At 43.4% G+C, this 16772-nt stretch overlaps 1 protein-coding gene across 1 annotated transcript; it reads right to left on the bottom strand.

Moving 5' to 3' along the window:
* Positions 1-13440: 13440 nt before the first annotated feature.
* Positions 13441-15153, bottom strand: LOC131850241 (protein piccolo-like). Its single transcript, XM_059200410.1, has 2 exons — positions 14763-15153; positions 13441-14162 (listed from the first exon to the last, which is right to left on the bottom strand). The coding sequence occupies exons 1-2, from the start codon at positions 15151-15153 to the stop codon at positions 13441-13443; spliced, it is 1113 nt and encodes a 370-aa protein (XP_059056393.1).
* Positions 15154-16772: the final 1619 nt, after the last annotated feature.

Genomic DNA, 16772 nt, shown 5'->3' with positions numbered 1-16772 from the left:
TGTCCTTGCCGGGTTTCGGGAGAACTATGACTCGCCCCAACTTCAAATTATAAATAATGCGATAAGGAGTTTCCTCATAATGATGAACTTTTGTATATAAGAAATAGTACGTTTTATTATTATATTTAATCGAGTTCACCGTGTGAACTTCGCGTTCAGCTGCTAACACGTCAGCGCTGTTCTCTATTTGGGACAATATTTGTCGACAGTATGGCATCGAATTATCAAAATCTAAAGATGTGGGACATGCAATTAAATTAAGTTTAGAAGAATGTAGACTTTCGGAGTGTTCTTCGATTTTAGTATTATTGGAAGTAGAATTTGTAAATTGTAGTTTAAAATATTTTTCGTAAGTATCTTTGTGTAATTTATTTGTAGAATTCAGCGCGTGCATAGGAATTCGAGACAGTGCATCGGCATTGGAATTTAGGCGGCCCTGTTTATATATAATTTCGTAATCGTATTCTTTTAATTTGAGACGCCAGCGAATTAGTCTACTGCCAGGGTCTTTAACATTAAATAACCACACTAGTGGTCTGTAATGACCTTGAACTTGTGTCCATATAGATAGGGGCGGAATGTCTTCACACCGAATATAATGGCAAGAAGTTCTTTCTCCGTGGTGGAGTAGTTTCCTTCCGCTTTGTTTAAAGTACGGGAAGCGTAAGCAATGGGTTTATCCTGACCTACGATCCCTTGGGATAGAACCGCTCCTACGGCATAGTTGGATGCATCAGTCGTCAATATAAATGGCTCATTAAAATTAGGATACTGGAGCAAGGGTGCGTAGTGCGTGGCGGGTGGTTTTTAATTTTATAATTTCGCGTGAAAGTTCAGGTTGCTTATTTAGGCTTGATTGTTTGATAATACTGACACTCGCACCGGTGTCGATGAGGAAACATAAAGGTTTATCAGAGTAAGTTGATTGTAAATAAGTATGAGGCAAGGTTATTTTATTAATAATTATTTCGTACATGGGTATTGGTTTAGTTTCATCGGAATATTCGTGAGATTTAGTATTACAAATTTGTTTAAGCGAGTCCATATTAGTTAAGTTTTGTGGCCTTGTAATCTCGGAAATAGTAATAGGTTTTTTTATTTATTAGATTTTGAGTTTTACTCAGTCTATTGGTGAGGTCAATGCAAGATTTGGTGCTTTCTTTATTTAAATAAGATTCAGATATGATAGAAGGTTTTGTGTAAGATGTATTAGTCAGAGGATTTGGTAATTTTAATGAGTGTGAATTGGCACAGATTTCAGCGTAGGTTCGTGCACGATTCGATGATAATTGGGGGATTAGTATAAGATTCAGAGCGACGCGTAGTATATGAATTTTTACAAAGTTTAGAATTCGTAGGATTCAGTGGTTTTTCAGATTTGTAATGAGATTTGTGTAGTAAAAAATTTAGTATTGATAGGATTCTGTGGTTTTTGAGGTGTAGTAAAAGATTTAGTATTTGTAAGATTCAGTGGTTTTTGAGATGTAGTAAAATATTTAGTATTTGTAAGATTCAGTGGTTTTTGAGATGTAGTAAAAGATTTAGTATTTGTAAGATTCAGTGGTTTTTGAGATGTAGTAAAAGATTTAGTATTTGTAAGATTCAGTGGTTTTTGAGATGTAGTAAAAGATTTAGTATTTGTAAGATTCAGTGGTTTTTGAGATGTAGTAAAAGATTTAGTATTTGTAAGATTCAGTGGTTTTTGAGATATAGTATAAGATTTAGTAGTGCCCTTGCTATGATAGGAATCGGCACGGAACCGAAGTCCATTTTAGTTTAAATTTTCACTTGAAATATTTTCGTTATCGATTTCGCAATAATTAACTGCATTTGTGTTACCGGACACATTCCCACGCGCGGTTCCGGGATAGTGCCTGACACCTGCCTGGGAATCCGTATCGCGTTGCGTTTGGCCTTCATTCTGGCGACGCTGCATATTGTACTGTCTCTTGCGACATTCATTAATGCTGTGGCCTATATGTTTACAATATGCACATAAAAAAGGTTTAGGTAAATTATAGATATTTGAATTATTAACGTGATGAGTTTTGTAAGATGGGGATATCCTGGTATCCCTATTTTTGAAATAGCACTCTGAAACTACATGACCTTGTTTTTTACAATGAGAGCAATATTTAGGCATTTTGCTGGATGCTCTTGTTAAATTATATAATTTCTCTTCCTCCGTAGCTTGCATAATCGCCTCACCTAGAGTTTTGGGATTCCTACACCGCACAATGTAACTAAAGTTAGGATTAAGACCTAGCATAAATGTATTTATGGTTAATTCTTCCATAGCAGCCACTCTACCAGGTAACTCGTCGTTGTTAGTACAGGAATAGTATATGTCCGATTGAATTTTTGTTAAACAGGCTTCGATTCGGAGAGAGTACTGAGTTACGGTCTCAGATGGTAATTGTTTACAACCCTGGAGTTGGATTAGTAAATGTGTGGAGTGCTTTTTCTCGCCGAACGTGACCCTTAAGAAATCTTTCAATTCTAACCAGTTTTTAAATGTCTTAAGACTACAAGCCGTTTGGGCTTTGCTTTCTAATTGTGATATTATATATTTGCATAATATATTCTGTTGCTCAGGGGCAGCTAAAGAAATTGCACTCTCACAATTTGTGAGGAAAGAAGGAGGGACTCACGATCGCCGCTGTAGGCCTTTATGAATTTCGTTAATACGCTCAGTGTCACCCTCTCTGCTTTCTCACTGGCCTCCGATTTAGTGGCCATTTTATAAGGTTATATTAGATAAATGTTTCAGTTATATAGAATCTAGTATTAATAATTGTAATGTTCGGTTTGAATTACGTGATTATCACTAAACTGGCACTTCACTGATATAGAAATAGTAGTATCACAAAGCACTTACAGGAGGGTTATGATGATTATCATATCTTCTGATCTGGTGACACGTGGAGTCCGTCACACGTGGTTTTGTATGGCTCTGGGTACACGAACACGATGTTGCAATGGACCTGGCAGCCGGTGATCGATGTGGTCCCAGGTTTTGGTAAACAGGGTGTAATGCTGAACTTCTGAAGCGTTGAGGTGCAGGCTCAGATTTTATGATCTGAGGCTTACTGTCGACCCGGGTGACGTGGTTGCGGGGCGCTGGCTCACATACGAGGGGTGGAGACTAACAGTCGGCCAAATTCGTTACGGGGTATCAGTCCGATTGATGCTGTGAATCTCTGCCTGAGATCTTTTCACAGCATCCCACTTCTGACACCAATGTTAGGCGGCTGACCCCGTTTGGTTTTTTAAAAAAACCTTTTTAAAACACAACACAAAAGTCACTTGATTTCAGATAGTTTATTTCGAAAATGTGGTTTCACAAGTTATTATATTAACAAACTTATCCCAAACTATGTAGGTGCAAGTGCAATGAGTTATCGACGCGGACTGGTTTGACTAACTGTCTCAACTGTTTTTATATAACGATGTAAATCGGGAATTATTCAGGCTCAGCATTTTCTTTGTACTGGGCTCGGGGATAACAGTTAGTAGAATGTAAGTTATATATACATATATAAGAATTTAAATTTTAATACTGTAGTAAACGAGTAGTACCTACTTATTGATTATAGTTATTTACTATCTCAACAAGTATACAATACAACGGTCTATAGTTTTCATTTTATTAAAACATTATAATAGTAATTGCCTATTTGCTGGACAATAGTCTAGAATGTTATGTTTAAAATATATACGACTAGTTAATTTACATGAATTAAATTATTGTTCTGTGTTAGAATAATACATACTCGTACACATATTTTTGATAGGGAAGATGTTGTAATATTTATGAGGGTAAATGATTTATCATGTATTTGTGGGTGCATTGATAATAAATTCAGTCTTGGTCGAACTTGCATTTTATTCAAATATATCTAACTTACACATGTTTCCACATTTACAACTAGTGTAAAACAACTACTATACTATTTAAATTACTTATGTCTATTTAGTTATAATCATATTAACATATTATTTGAATTTCTAAACTACTAAACGCTGTCCTTTATATTCTCCCCCTGGCGTAGTGAAGATGTAGTCTCTTCAGGTGACAGCGAGGTTGGTTCTGGATTCGGATCATTTCCTGCAGCACTGCTAGCTTTGAAGTTGGTCGACGAAATATTCCGCTCCGCGTTCGGACGTCTGTACTTGTACTTGACCATCTGGGCCCGGATATACTCGTTCAACGATCCTTCGCGGCCATGTGTTGCGAGGTAACGATGAATCGACCACGATGACCAGGTCCCCTTCAGCGATTACGAGGGTTTTGTGGGGTTCCTCGTCGTGGTACGAGCGCCGGCAGATATTCACGTAGCCACCTTCTCCAAAATTCATCTGTTAGGGCTTGAGCTGCTCTCCATGTACGCTTGTCTGCAAGTTCACAGGGTCCCACAAACGGCTAGCCTGTTGATGACCCGATCAAGAAGTGGTTCGGTGTCAGTGCTTCGGGTTCGTTAGGGTCCACCGAGACATGTGTGAGGGGTCTCGCGTTGATGGAGTATTCAGCTTCTGTTATCAATGTTTGAAGTACCTCTTCTTTAGGTGACTTTTCGTTCAGTGTGGCGATTAGAGCAGTCTTTCGCTCGCACCATTCGCTCCCATGCTCCACCTTGGCTTGGAGCTCCTGGAGTGATGTATTTCCATTGCATCCGTTGCTGCAGTCCTAGCTCCTGCATGGCTGGAGTCCACTCTGCATATGCTTGTCGGTGCTCAGCGTTTGAATTTTGTACCATTGTCGCTGTACATAGTCGTGGGCCATCCGCGTCGAGCCGCCATTCTTCTGATCGCCATTATTACTGAATCAGTAAATAGTGACGCTACAATCTCGGGGTGAACAACTCGTGTCGTTAAGCATGTGAACAAAGCTCCCCATCTTTTTTCATGACGTCTTCCGATGGTAACTATCATGGGACCGAAATAATCTAATCCACAGTAAGAAAGGGGTCTGTGGAAAGCGCCCAGACGTTCTTCTGGTAGGTTCCCATAGGCAGCTTCTTGAGATTTGCTCTTCTTATACGACAGAAAGATCAGTCCTTTGTCAAACTTCGAACCGTTGGTTTTAATTTCAAGATCCAGTATTTCTGACAGATCACTTACTACTCTTTCTCGGCTTGCTTGTCCCGCTCTTTTGTGCTCTTTTGCTATTATTAATTTTGTGAAGGGATGGCGACCGTCCATCACTACGGGATTATTCATGTCTGCGGACACCTGTGCAGCTTTAATCCTTCCATCGAGACGTAATAGTTGATCTTTATAGATGAGATGAAGTCGATATAATGAACTTGCTTTAGGAATCACTTTCCCCATCTTCATTAATTCTATTTCAGTGTGGAAGCTGTTTCTTTGTGCCTTCTGGTGCCATAAAATTTCTGCCCTTATCAAATGTTCGACGTTTAATGTAGTTTGTCGATTCTTGCACTTCTCTGGGAACAGTAGCAGCATTGCTGTCTTATATACACCATTGCTATAGCCTTGAGGAGACTGATAGGGTGCGACAACTGGACGGGTCGGATTTATTTTTGCCGGGCTTGGGGATGCCAATGACCACAGCTTCTTTCCAGCTGTCTGGAAATATATCGTTGGACAGCGCCGCGTTAAAAATAGCGACGAGTAATAGTAAGAGTTGAGAGGGCAGGCCTTTGACATGTCTATACATGTATATATGCCGTCTGAGCCGGACGATTTTTTTATGGGTAGCTGTTTTATACTGTATCAGTGACATGGCTTCTAGGAGCTTACCCCACCGGCGGTCCCGGATCTGCTCGAAGTGCTCCTTAACACTACGCAGTAAGTCTCGCAGGCGCGCCCGGTTCGGTTCAGAGGTATAGCGATCGTACCTAGTGGCTGCGTTCTTATAGCTTATTAACCTTCTTAAATCTTATCCTTACATCATCAGGGAGCTTCCAGCGACGGTAGTCCGTCGCCGATACTTCCCCGGAGCAGTTCTCGACTGCCGACCGCAGGTGGTTAGTAAATGAGTCGATAGCAATGAGTGTCCTCGACGAACTCTATGACGTCGGGAATACGGTTGAGTATCGGTGAGTCGGTCGACTCGAGAAATTTTCCGAGCCGTTACCAGTCTGTAATTGTTTTGGTTGGTAGTGGTGTGTAGTGGTGGGCGGAGGGTCCAAGAGGAGGGTTACCGGTCGATGGGCCCAGTTAAGCTCAGCATGGACTTCTGGGGAGCTCATCCGTAGGGTTATGATCCTCAGCAGTGCCATGGCCTTGCCCTCCAGTATGTGGAGTCGGTGGTTAACGTTATAGTGATATTGAGTAGGGCGGAGCGAAGCGATTATCTCGAAATCTAGGGAGTCAGATAGTCTGTCTAGTTTGTGGCCGTTTGTCGTGGACACGTGGCAGTTCCAGCGGGTGTGTTTATAATTCAAATCACCTGCCAGCATGGTGGCGCTGTTGATATCTAGGAGGGTGCGTAGGTCGCTATCCAGCTATAGTTTGCCAGGCTAATAAACGGATACCACGGTCACCGACCGGGTAGCCGGTCATACCAAGAAGACAGACGGAGGCCTCCATATGAGTGAGAGGCTATTGTAGCGGTATAGTGTAGAGACCTTTTGAAATATATTAGTGTACCGCCGCCTCTAGAGGCGATGCTGGCGTTTCTAACTATGTTATAATTTGCGATTCTAGGATCACGGACTGAACGTTTCAGTAGGGCCGCCTACACGAGGACAACTTTGAGGTCATTAAGAAAGGAGGCGATTTTATCCTGCGTTAATGGGATGGAAGCGAGGGGCGAGCTGTGCACTAGTTGTGCAGGAGTAGCCTTATAGGCCATAAACGATTCTAAGATGCCAAGGCATTTCTTTTCGAGAAACTCGAAAAAAAGCGGGATGTCGGCCGCGGACAAGAACATTGTACACAAGATAATAAGACCATTAGAGCGAGACAGCGAATACGCACGCATTTAATAATATATTTATATTTAAATTCTCATTATGTACATGCTAAACTAAAGCTGGAATCTCTATGAGTTTACAATCGACGGACATAGATTTCACAGTATCTATGCCGCTACAAATAGTATTCGCAAACAATAGTCTAACTAACATCTAACTACTTATTTACATGTACATATTAAATATACATAATTACAGGCTCGTGGTCCGCAGCAATATTGTTGGTGAGGTTATTAGCCCAGGGTGTTAAATCATGCAACTAATTTGAGTAACTAGCTCGCAACAAAAACCAACCGTAAAACTAGTATAGAATTTGATATTAAAATAAAAAAAAACTGATTCAAAATATAATTACCAGAACCGGTGGATCATATTACATACATTAAAATTGTTAAAGAAAATATAAATGAGAGGAAATCCTTGTAACTACTACCTATGTATTCATTAAATAATCGAAACTTGTTATTAGAAATGTTTAATCAATTTAAATTTTGATTTATTCAATAACATGCACATTTGCTACCAACTGATTGTTAGTTTCAGTTTTATTATTTATTTTCACGGTGGGTTATGTAATTGTGTATATTAATAACGAGATTTTTCGAGAGAGTCAATTTATATACAACATAAAACGACATTTTTTGAACAAGAATTATTTTCTTGTTTCTAGAATAACTACTTTTTTCTTTCAACATTTAATTTGCAATTAGTACAAGGAGTATAAAAAAACAGAGGAAATATTTAAATAGTATAATTATGAAAATAGAGAAGGAATTATACAATTGTCCATATCTAAAAGTAAAACAGATAACAGAAGAATAAAAATGACTATGTACTATTTTTCTATATAAAAAGAATAGACAATAAGAAACAAACAATTTACCTAAAAAGGTGCACATGTCACGAAAAATTAAATCCTTAGAACGAGAATCGTGTTCGTTATATTTTTATTTTATTATACATTTTTATGTTGGAAAATCTTGTACTTAATCATTTGTATCTGTTTTTAGCCATTTCTTCATCCGAGAATGCACCAGACATGATGCGCTATGCAACGCAAAACGTCTTACATGGACGCCGCTCCTTTACTATATCAAAGAAAGCATTACACGCTGCATTTCGACCGGGTACGCTAATAAGCAAACGTAATGTGAATTTCAAACATTTACCGTCACTGTATAAAAGTAATTAGACATTTTAAAATGTTTTTATTCATTAAACTCTCGGGGTTTTAATTCTGTATTACATAGTGTCAGGTATGGTACTAGGGCGGGCTATTTATAGTCGGTTTCTTGTATATAAAAGTAGTATATTGAAATAAAAGTAAATTGCAGATTTTTCAGTATTGAGGAGAAGTCATTTTGTTGTTTTTTTATTTTCCCGCGCAAAAGTAATGCCCCACAGATGCAGAATATTGCATGGCGCACAGACCCAGTAGGATAACGACCGTGCTGTATGAGAGATGTTAATAATATTAATAACATTGTTTCACCAATTATATATAAAGAATCAGGGGACGGCGGCCGGCTCTGGTTGTAGTTACTCTAACGTTTAAATTTTTGAGTTGGTGTAAGTAAAATTGGGTTTACTTCTGAACTTTGTATTTCTATACTTTTGAGGACACTATATTATTTACTAGTACTTGCGACTAACGAAGAATTCGTTCTTTTGTTGTAATTTCCTTATTTTTTAGAAGATGAATAAAAATCACTGTCGATCTCATTTTCTGACTTTGCAGTAGAGGGCGGGCAAATTTGAACATTTTTCAAAATGTTTACCTTATTCACAGAAGAATTTCTGGTTGGACTAATTCTCTGTAGCACTTTTCTATATATTAACTTTTCGTTTCCTTTCATCCGCTCCACTTGACGAATCTGAATCACTTAACACGAGCTTCTTTTTGCAACGTTTACGGCTTGGTAGATCCATAATACAAAACTAGCTAGTTTAGGTATACTAATAAATCGTAAGAATACCAGCGCGCCGGTCGGCCGAGCGGTCGCTCCCCGCATAGAGTGAGAGAACGCGATTTTCCTCCCACGCGAGAGTCCGCGAGACGCGAGAAGAGTCCGCGAGACTACCGCACCTGCGAGAACCCACGCATGTGGTTTGTTCGACCTCATAATGCAGTGAGGGTGTTAATATGTCCTAAACTTTTGATATTGATACCTAGATCAGTCAATGTTGCCAAACAATCATTGGTAGTATCAATTAATTCTTTTATGCCACTAGCAGTTTCTGATCTTAAATTTTTCTGAATTAAGAAACGTTTCAATACTTGATGACTTATATATTTTTTATTATTATACCTCTCCTTCAGCACCATTGGTAGCTACTGCCTACTCTAGGGACAAGTTTTAAAAACTATGCTCCCCCCGTTAAGCAGCCTTTTAAGTAGTGCAGTTTCTGTATATCTAGAGTAGAGTCTATATGATATACTAATTGTATGGTTTATTTATACCAAAACAGAAAAAAATGATCTCAGATCACCATCCCTAGTCAGAATGGTCCCCCGGCACTCTCTCGACTCGGTCGCAATCGACACGCAACTCCCCTGAGTCAACACTGAGACGCACAGTTTGGGTAGCTATTATTTTGATGAATTAAAGGTATAAATAAATCAGCCCAATCGGAATAAGATCCTGAGAAAGGAAATATAATCAACTTTGGCAAATATATTTGTGATTAATTAAATTAATTAAAAGTATTACGTATGTTGAATATATTTCCTCTGTACAATCATAAACACCTTTAGTAATGTAATTACACTTTCCAGAATCTGCTGCAAGTGTTATTTTTTTATGTCCCGCTTAAAAATCCGACCATAATTCTTTGAAGCAAATTTGCGACAACAAATTCGTTCTGCAATCCTAGCGCCATCTCTCGCTGAACAATATAATCTGACGAATATATTGAGCAGCGTGGGATAGCATCGAGACACTCTCAACAGTTTGTGCAAGGGCACCGTTGCGGGGCTCACTCTGGGACAGGAATTTCGCAGAGGATCACACGACCAACGGTTAGCACTACAAGCAGCAAACTGTAAAGCGTCCTCCGAATCTGGTCGTCTTGTCGGTTTTTGTAATAGCCTTTATGATCGAGACTGATCTAGATCACTAAACATTTTCAGGTAACAACAATAAAGATAGAGCCGTCGAAGACTGGTATATCCAAGGACGGCAGCATAGACGCATTATATGAATGAGAGTGCTCTCCTTGGGGAGGGGACTTAAGTTTACGCTCGATGATTGCCATCAAATTATAATAACGCTCCTCAGCTTCCCCCTCCTCGTCTATAATACTATACTATACTAATTGTACTAATTGAATATAATAATTGTAAGTTCAGTGACAGTTCTTGATATTTAGAATAAGTTTCAATCAAGCTCTTTTTTCTCACAAGCTGTCTGTCATAAATATTTTACTTTCATCCGCAAAAAACTTTTCTAAACGTGCAATAGTAGCTTCGCACTGACCTTTAGCTGAGACCAATTTCGTCATGTCCTGTTCTGCCATGTCTATAAATTACTACTAGTCTTTCCAACATTATTATTTTTTTTTATGAAAGAGAAGAAAGTCAACATTTTGAATGTCTTATTTAAACCAAATTTTTATGTGTAGAGGACTTGGTAACAAAACATAATATCTCACAAAATACCCAGGAGTATTTTAGAGTAATTGCTGTGACTACAAACGGTTTTTTTTTTTATAAATTAAACGTTACTTGAGTTTAAGTGCTATGTAGCTTAAAAACATTTTGACACCAAGCGTACAAATTACTTTCTCATCTAATAAGCTATCTAAAAAGGTATAATAGTCGATATTTAACTGAAAAAGAATAATAAAAAAAAAATTATCGGTAAGGAGAATCTTTAGGTGTCAATTTTTTGGAGATTTGATGGAGGGCAAATTAAGATCGCGGTGGAGATCTACGCTGCGAACGAACCACTGCGCACCGGTGGCTCGACGCAGAAACCTATTCTGTATGATCTGTAGTCTGTTGATTAAACAGGGTATGTGGGCGAATACGGGACTAGCGTAAGTCATGATGGGACGGATGCAAGCCTTGTATAATGTCAGCTTGTTGTGAAGCGACATTTTACTGTGCTTGTTAATAAAAGGATAGAGTCGCCCTAGTATAAAGGCGGCTCGGTCGCGGACACGCTTGATGTGAGGACGAAACGTTAGTTTCCTATCTAGGGTGCCACCGAGATATTTCATTTTCGAAACCCACGGGATGTTTTGGCTGAATAGTTCGATCGGGTGATTCATAGATTTGAATTCCCTAAAGTACACTGCTGCACTTTTTTCGGGATTGACTTCTATGCGCCACCGACGGAACCATTCGCCCAGTATCGTTACGGCTTTCTGAAGCCGTCTGGCTATTGTCGCACGGGACTTGGCGGATGTAAAGAGAGCCGTGTCATCGGCAAACAGCGACATTTCGACTTTTAAGTCGGAGAATTTGGGGATGTCGTTGGTGTACAACGAGTAGAGCATCGGAGAGAGGACGGCGCCCTAAGGGACGCCGGCTCGTATGGGGTGCGGGTCGGATAACGCTCCGTTTATACGGTAGCGATAAGAGCGATTCGACAGGAAATCTCGTACAATGAGTACTAGCCTGTCGGGGACACCTAACTGATGAAGCTTGTAAATCAAGCCGTTGTGCCAGACTTTATCGAAAGCCTTAGCCACATCGAAAAATAGGACGCCTGTACCGCCTTTGGGGGACTTGGTGGCGAAGTACAGAGTGTTTTTGTGAATGTGCTCCGTGATGCGGTGTACTTGATGGACGCATGAGTGTTTGGCTCGGAAGCCAAACTGCTCATTGATGAGCAGGCCTTTGGAGTATATAAACTCCTTTAGGCGGGCGAGGAGGATTCGCTCGTACAGCTTGCCTATAGCCTTGAGGAGGCTGATAGGACGATAACTGGACGGGTCGGATTTATTTTTACCGGGCTTGGGGATGCCAATGACCACGGCTTCTTTCCAGCTGTCTGGAAATATAGCGTTGGACAGCGCCGCGTTAAAAATAGCGACGAGTAATAACAAAAGTTGGGATGGCAGACTTTTGACTAATCTATTCGATATGCCGTCTGAGCCGGGTGATTTTTTGATAGGTAGTTGTTTAACTAGCGTTTTGACCTCATCAAGCGTGACTGGTGAGAGGGATTCGGTGGGCGGGGTGGACGCGATGCGTTCGACTTCGGTGTCTATCTTCTCGAGATGACCTGCCTCGACTGGTAGCGTGCTGGGGGAGCATTGGGCTTCTAAGTTGGACGCTAGACACTCAGCCTTGTCTTCGTCGAAGAAGGCTATAGTGTTGTCGGGTCGGACTAGCGGGGGCATGTCGTTTGTCTATTGGTCGGTTTTGAGAGATTTCGCTATGCGCCAGTACGCGGTGTGGTATGGCGTTATCTCTTCTAGGAGCTTGCCCCACCGGCCGTCCCGGATCTGCGCGATGCGCTCCTTAACGCTACGCTGTAAGGCTCGCAGGCGCACCCGGTTCGGTTCGGAGGGTAGCGATCGTACGCTCTAGTGGCAGCGTTCTTATCGCTTATTAACCTCCTTACGTCATCGGGGAGCTGCCAGCGACGGTCGTCCGTCGCCGGTACCTCCCTGGAGCAGTCCTTGACTGCCGACTGCAGGTGGTTAGTAAGCGAGTCGATCGCAATGAAAGTGTCCTCGGTGGACTCTATGACGTCGGGAATACGGTTGAGTATCGGTGTGTCGGTCGATTCGAGAGATTTCTCGAGTCGTTGCCAGTCTGTTATTGTTTTGGTTGGTAGTGGCGTGTCGGGCGGAGGGCCCAGAAGGAGGGTTACCGGTCGATGGTCCGAGTTAAGCTCGGCATGGACTTCTGGGGAGCTCACCCGTAGGGTTACGTTCCTCAGCAGTGCCATGTCCAGTATGTCGGGTCGGTGGTTCACGTTATGGGGATAATGAGTCGGAGCGGGGCGATTATCTCGAATTCGAGCGAGTCGGCTAGTCTGTCTAGTTTGTGGCCGTTTGTCGTGGACACGTGGCAGTTCCAGCGGGTGTGTTTACAATTCAAATCGCCAGCCAGAATGGTGGCGCTGTTGATATCTAGGAGGGCGCGTAGGTCGCTTTCCAGCAGTAGTTTGCCGGGAGGCTGATATACGGATGCTACGGCGAGCGGTCGGTGGCCGGTCATGCCAAGAAGACAGACGGAGGCCTCCATATGAGTGAGAGGCGGTGTTTGTAGCGGTATACAATGTAGGGACCGTTTATAGTATATGAGCGTACCGCCGCCTCTACAGGCGGTGCGGTCGTTCCTAACTATGTTGTAATTGGCGATTCTAGGATCGCGGACTGAACGTTTCAGTAGGGTCTCCTGCACGAGAAGAATATCGACTTGGTGGTCAGTGAGAAAGGAGGCTATTTCCTCCTTTTGTTTTTTTAATCCGAACGCGTTGAAAAACGCTATTCGAACGGACCGAGGCTTTTCTCTCTGAGCTCGAGTACCCATAATTACAGGTTAAAATTGAGGATGGCGGTAAGTACGCGGATGTGCTCGCAGACGGAGCCTATTTTGGGGCGACTCCTTATACAGGCGGAGCTTGGAGGCCAGAAGGGCAATCTCGTTAGGGTCGATGGTGCTGGCTAAGCGAGCGACCAATGCGAAGTCCTGCGCGAGGGAGCTGCCGTTGGCCTTGGGGGCCGCGGGCAGTGTTTTGGGGACGGGTTTGTGTATGGGCATGGGCGGGGCCGATTGGGCGGGCGGGGCCGACTGGGCGGGCGGGGCTTTCTGGGCGGGCAGGTTGGGTGCTACCTTGCTTACAATTGCCGGGGGTTTAATCCAGGCATTGTTAGCAGGCAAAGGGGCGGGTACGAGTGGCTCGGGTTGTGTTTGAGCCTTGGCGGGGGCACGTGCCGGAGCACGGTTGCCCTGGGTGTGGTTGGCCTTCTTTTTGGCGGGACGTGGGGCGCGTGAACAACCGCGGTAATTCGCGGTGTGACCCTCTGTGAGGCAGAGGGTGCAACTGGGGGGCGTGGGGGTGTTGGGCCTACGGCCGCAATCTGCGGTGGCGTGATCGCCTAGGCACTTAACGCACCGTGGGCGAGCGAAGCAATTACGGGCAGAGTGCCCGTAGTTCTGACAACGGTGGCATTGTCCGGGGTAGGTACGCTTGCGAGGCGCCTCTACGGAGAGTGAGGATAGTTGGCAAACGCTCTTTATATCAAAGATCGATTTGCCTTCTGGGGATAAGTCTAATACAACTAGAACAAGGTCGATAGCGGCCTTGTTGCGTGGTGGACGGGTAGTAAATGAAAAAACGGTTCTTGTGGTTCAGAATGCAGAGGCGAGGAGAATTTCTTCAGTGGTTGATTACTTTTCAGGTCGATTTCACTATTCGGAGATCAATTTCGCGATCACTGTAGCGCTTTTGGACGCTACATACGATGGCTAATTACCCATACAATTTTTATTATATTTTATCGCTTACATTTTACTCTTATAACATGTACATCAAACGACGGCTGGGTAATTCTGGGACTGAAGGTCCTCGAGGATGGAGTCTGTTGAGAGCTCCTTGGGTAAGCCGCGTATTACAACGCGGAGCTTTTATTTTTTGGGAGTGAAACTTATAATCATTCCTCGAGAGCATAGGTGTGATAACCTATGTTTTTCTCCTATGACTATATATAATCTTTAAGCGGTGGTCCGGAAGGAGGTGGTGAGACGACGATGGTCGTCAGATGATGGGACTGATACTTTGATCCCTAGTGAGGTAGCCTTAGCATGGCTGAAATTGATATGCTTGTTTTTAAGCATATTGGATACTGTGTTCCAGGCACTTTTGTCCTGGATGATGACGGGGGGCGGGGCTTTGGTCTCGGGGTGCGACTTGCGTGCACTCGGACCGGGGGCGGTTTTAGCGGTGCCGTCATGGGCACGCTTTGTTTTGGCTGGCTGGGAGCCCTGGGTCTTCTTGGCACGCTTGTTGCCAACAAGAATAAAATCGTCCTCGTCTGAGGAGACCGGGGGGATGGGAGAGGGGACGTCGCCGTCGCGGATGGCGTCGAGCTTCATACTAGGAGCGTCAAGCTCCGCGACGGAGTCGTCCTGCTCCATGGCGGGCGAGGCGGGTTCGGCCTGGTCGGCTTGGGTCGGGGGAAGCGGCGGGAGCCGTTGGGAGTCGTCCTCGAATTCGTCAGTGTCAGTGTTCGGTTCGTCAGTGTGAGTCATCATTGGGGACGCGGGGGGCGAGCTGTACACTAAGTGGACGGGCTTGGCGGCTTTGAATGCTATAAAAGCATTTAAGATGCCGGGACACTTTTTTTCCAGGAACTGGAAGAACAGAGGCATATCGGCCTCTGATAAGGACATTTTTTTTTAACAGTGGTAATGTTAATTACCACTGTTCAAAAGAATAGAATAATAATATAATATAAACAATACAATAACAATACAACAATACAATAAAACAATAGGGTAAGTCAGTACTTAAGATAAGGACGGTCGTCGGCGGGTGCAGCCGACGGTGTCAGCGGGGGCCTCCCTGCCGGGCGAGGCAGGGGGGTGAGTGCCTATTGATATGTGACCCTAATATGTAAGATCACTAATCTTATTGAGTGAAAAATGTGTACCTAAGCGAACCTACTTGGTGGCGTCGGCGGCGGGCGGCAGGCAGCAGGCGTCGGCGGGTGTTGGTGGCAGCGGCGGCGGCTCGGATCGGCGCGTCGCGCAATAGGCGTGACGCACCTCCCTAACTCACGACAGTCCGTGCCACTGAACGTCCACACACAACACTTCACTTCACTTGAACGAAGAGAGTCCTCCTTCAGTCCTCACAACACAACACTACACACGCGGAAAGTCCGGTAGCACTGTGTCGGAACGGATGCCGAGAGCGCGGTCGGCCGCGGTCGGCGCGGGACACGGAGGCCCCGGGCCACGCTGGGTGCACCGAGTGCACCTAACACGCGGCGAAGTATAAGAATAAGAACGCGCGAACGTAACTGCGCTACGTGCGCGCGCGCGGTGTGTTGCTCGAGGGAGCACAGAACAGCGAGACGGCGGCGGGACTAGCGAGCACATACGTGCGTTCGCTAGCGCGTCGGTCAGCGGAAATGATCCGCGATTTTGCGGATCGCACCTTTTATATGACCTCGCTCCCCTTCCCCCTCGACCCCTCCGATCGATCTCCCGTCCAATTCAAACGGGGATCGAAATTACGACGGCCTGAGCCGAGGTTCGAACCCCTAGTGGTGCCCTCAGACTAAAGTCGTATCCGCCAGGCAGGAGTTGGCCTTCAGCCGCTCCATAAGTCCTTCCGCGGGTTTGGAGTGCCATCTGCACTCACCCCATAACGTCCGGTGAAGCTGTAAAGGCCAGCTACGGCCAACAGCATTAGAGTAGTCCGAAAAAAAAAACTTCCCCATCGTATATATATAGCGCGGGAGAGCGAGGTCGTGCGTCAGTCGTAAGAATGCTGCCGCGCAACGCACATTACAATGTCTACTATTACACATAAATGTACATGATTACATAAAAGATCCCTTTTATGGTTTATGCCTATGTATTGATTCTGGGATCTATTTTCTCTACTATATATTATTCTATCTCTATTTTCTGACCTATTTATTTTCGGGGAGTGAAACTACAACAATGATAATCATTTATTTGCCATCTTATCCTATAGTGTCCAATCAATCATACAAATAACAAACTATAAAAGTAATTAAATTTCTATAAATTTGTCCCTATTAAATCGACCATTCTTAAGCTGTTACTATGTAACAATTGTTCTATTTATAAATTTGCTATGTCTAATCGAACTTATTTCTACAAACTATGAACTATTT

This window comes from Achroia grisella, unplaced genomic scaffold, assembly GCF_030625045.1.
Source record: "Achroia grisella isolate CSIRO2021 unplaced genomic scaffold, CSIRO_AGI_Agris_v1 utg719, whole genome shotgun sequence".
NCBI classification, from domain to species: Eukaryota; Metazoa; Arthropoda; class Insecta; order Lepidoptera; family Pyralidae; genus Achroia; species Achroia grisella.
The sequence above is the reverse complement of the archived record's forward strand: the minus strand, read 5'-3'. Positions and strand labels throughout refer to the sequence as shown.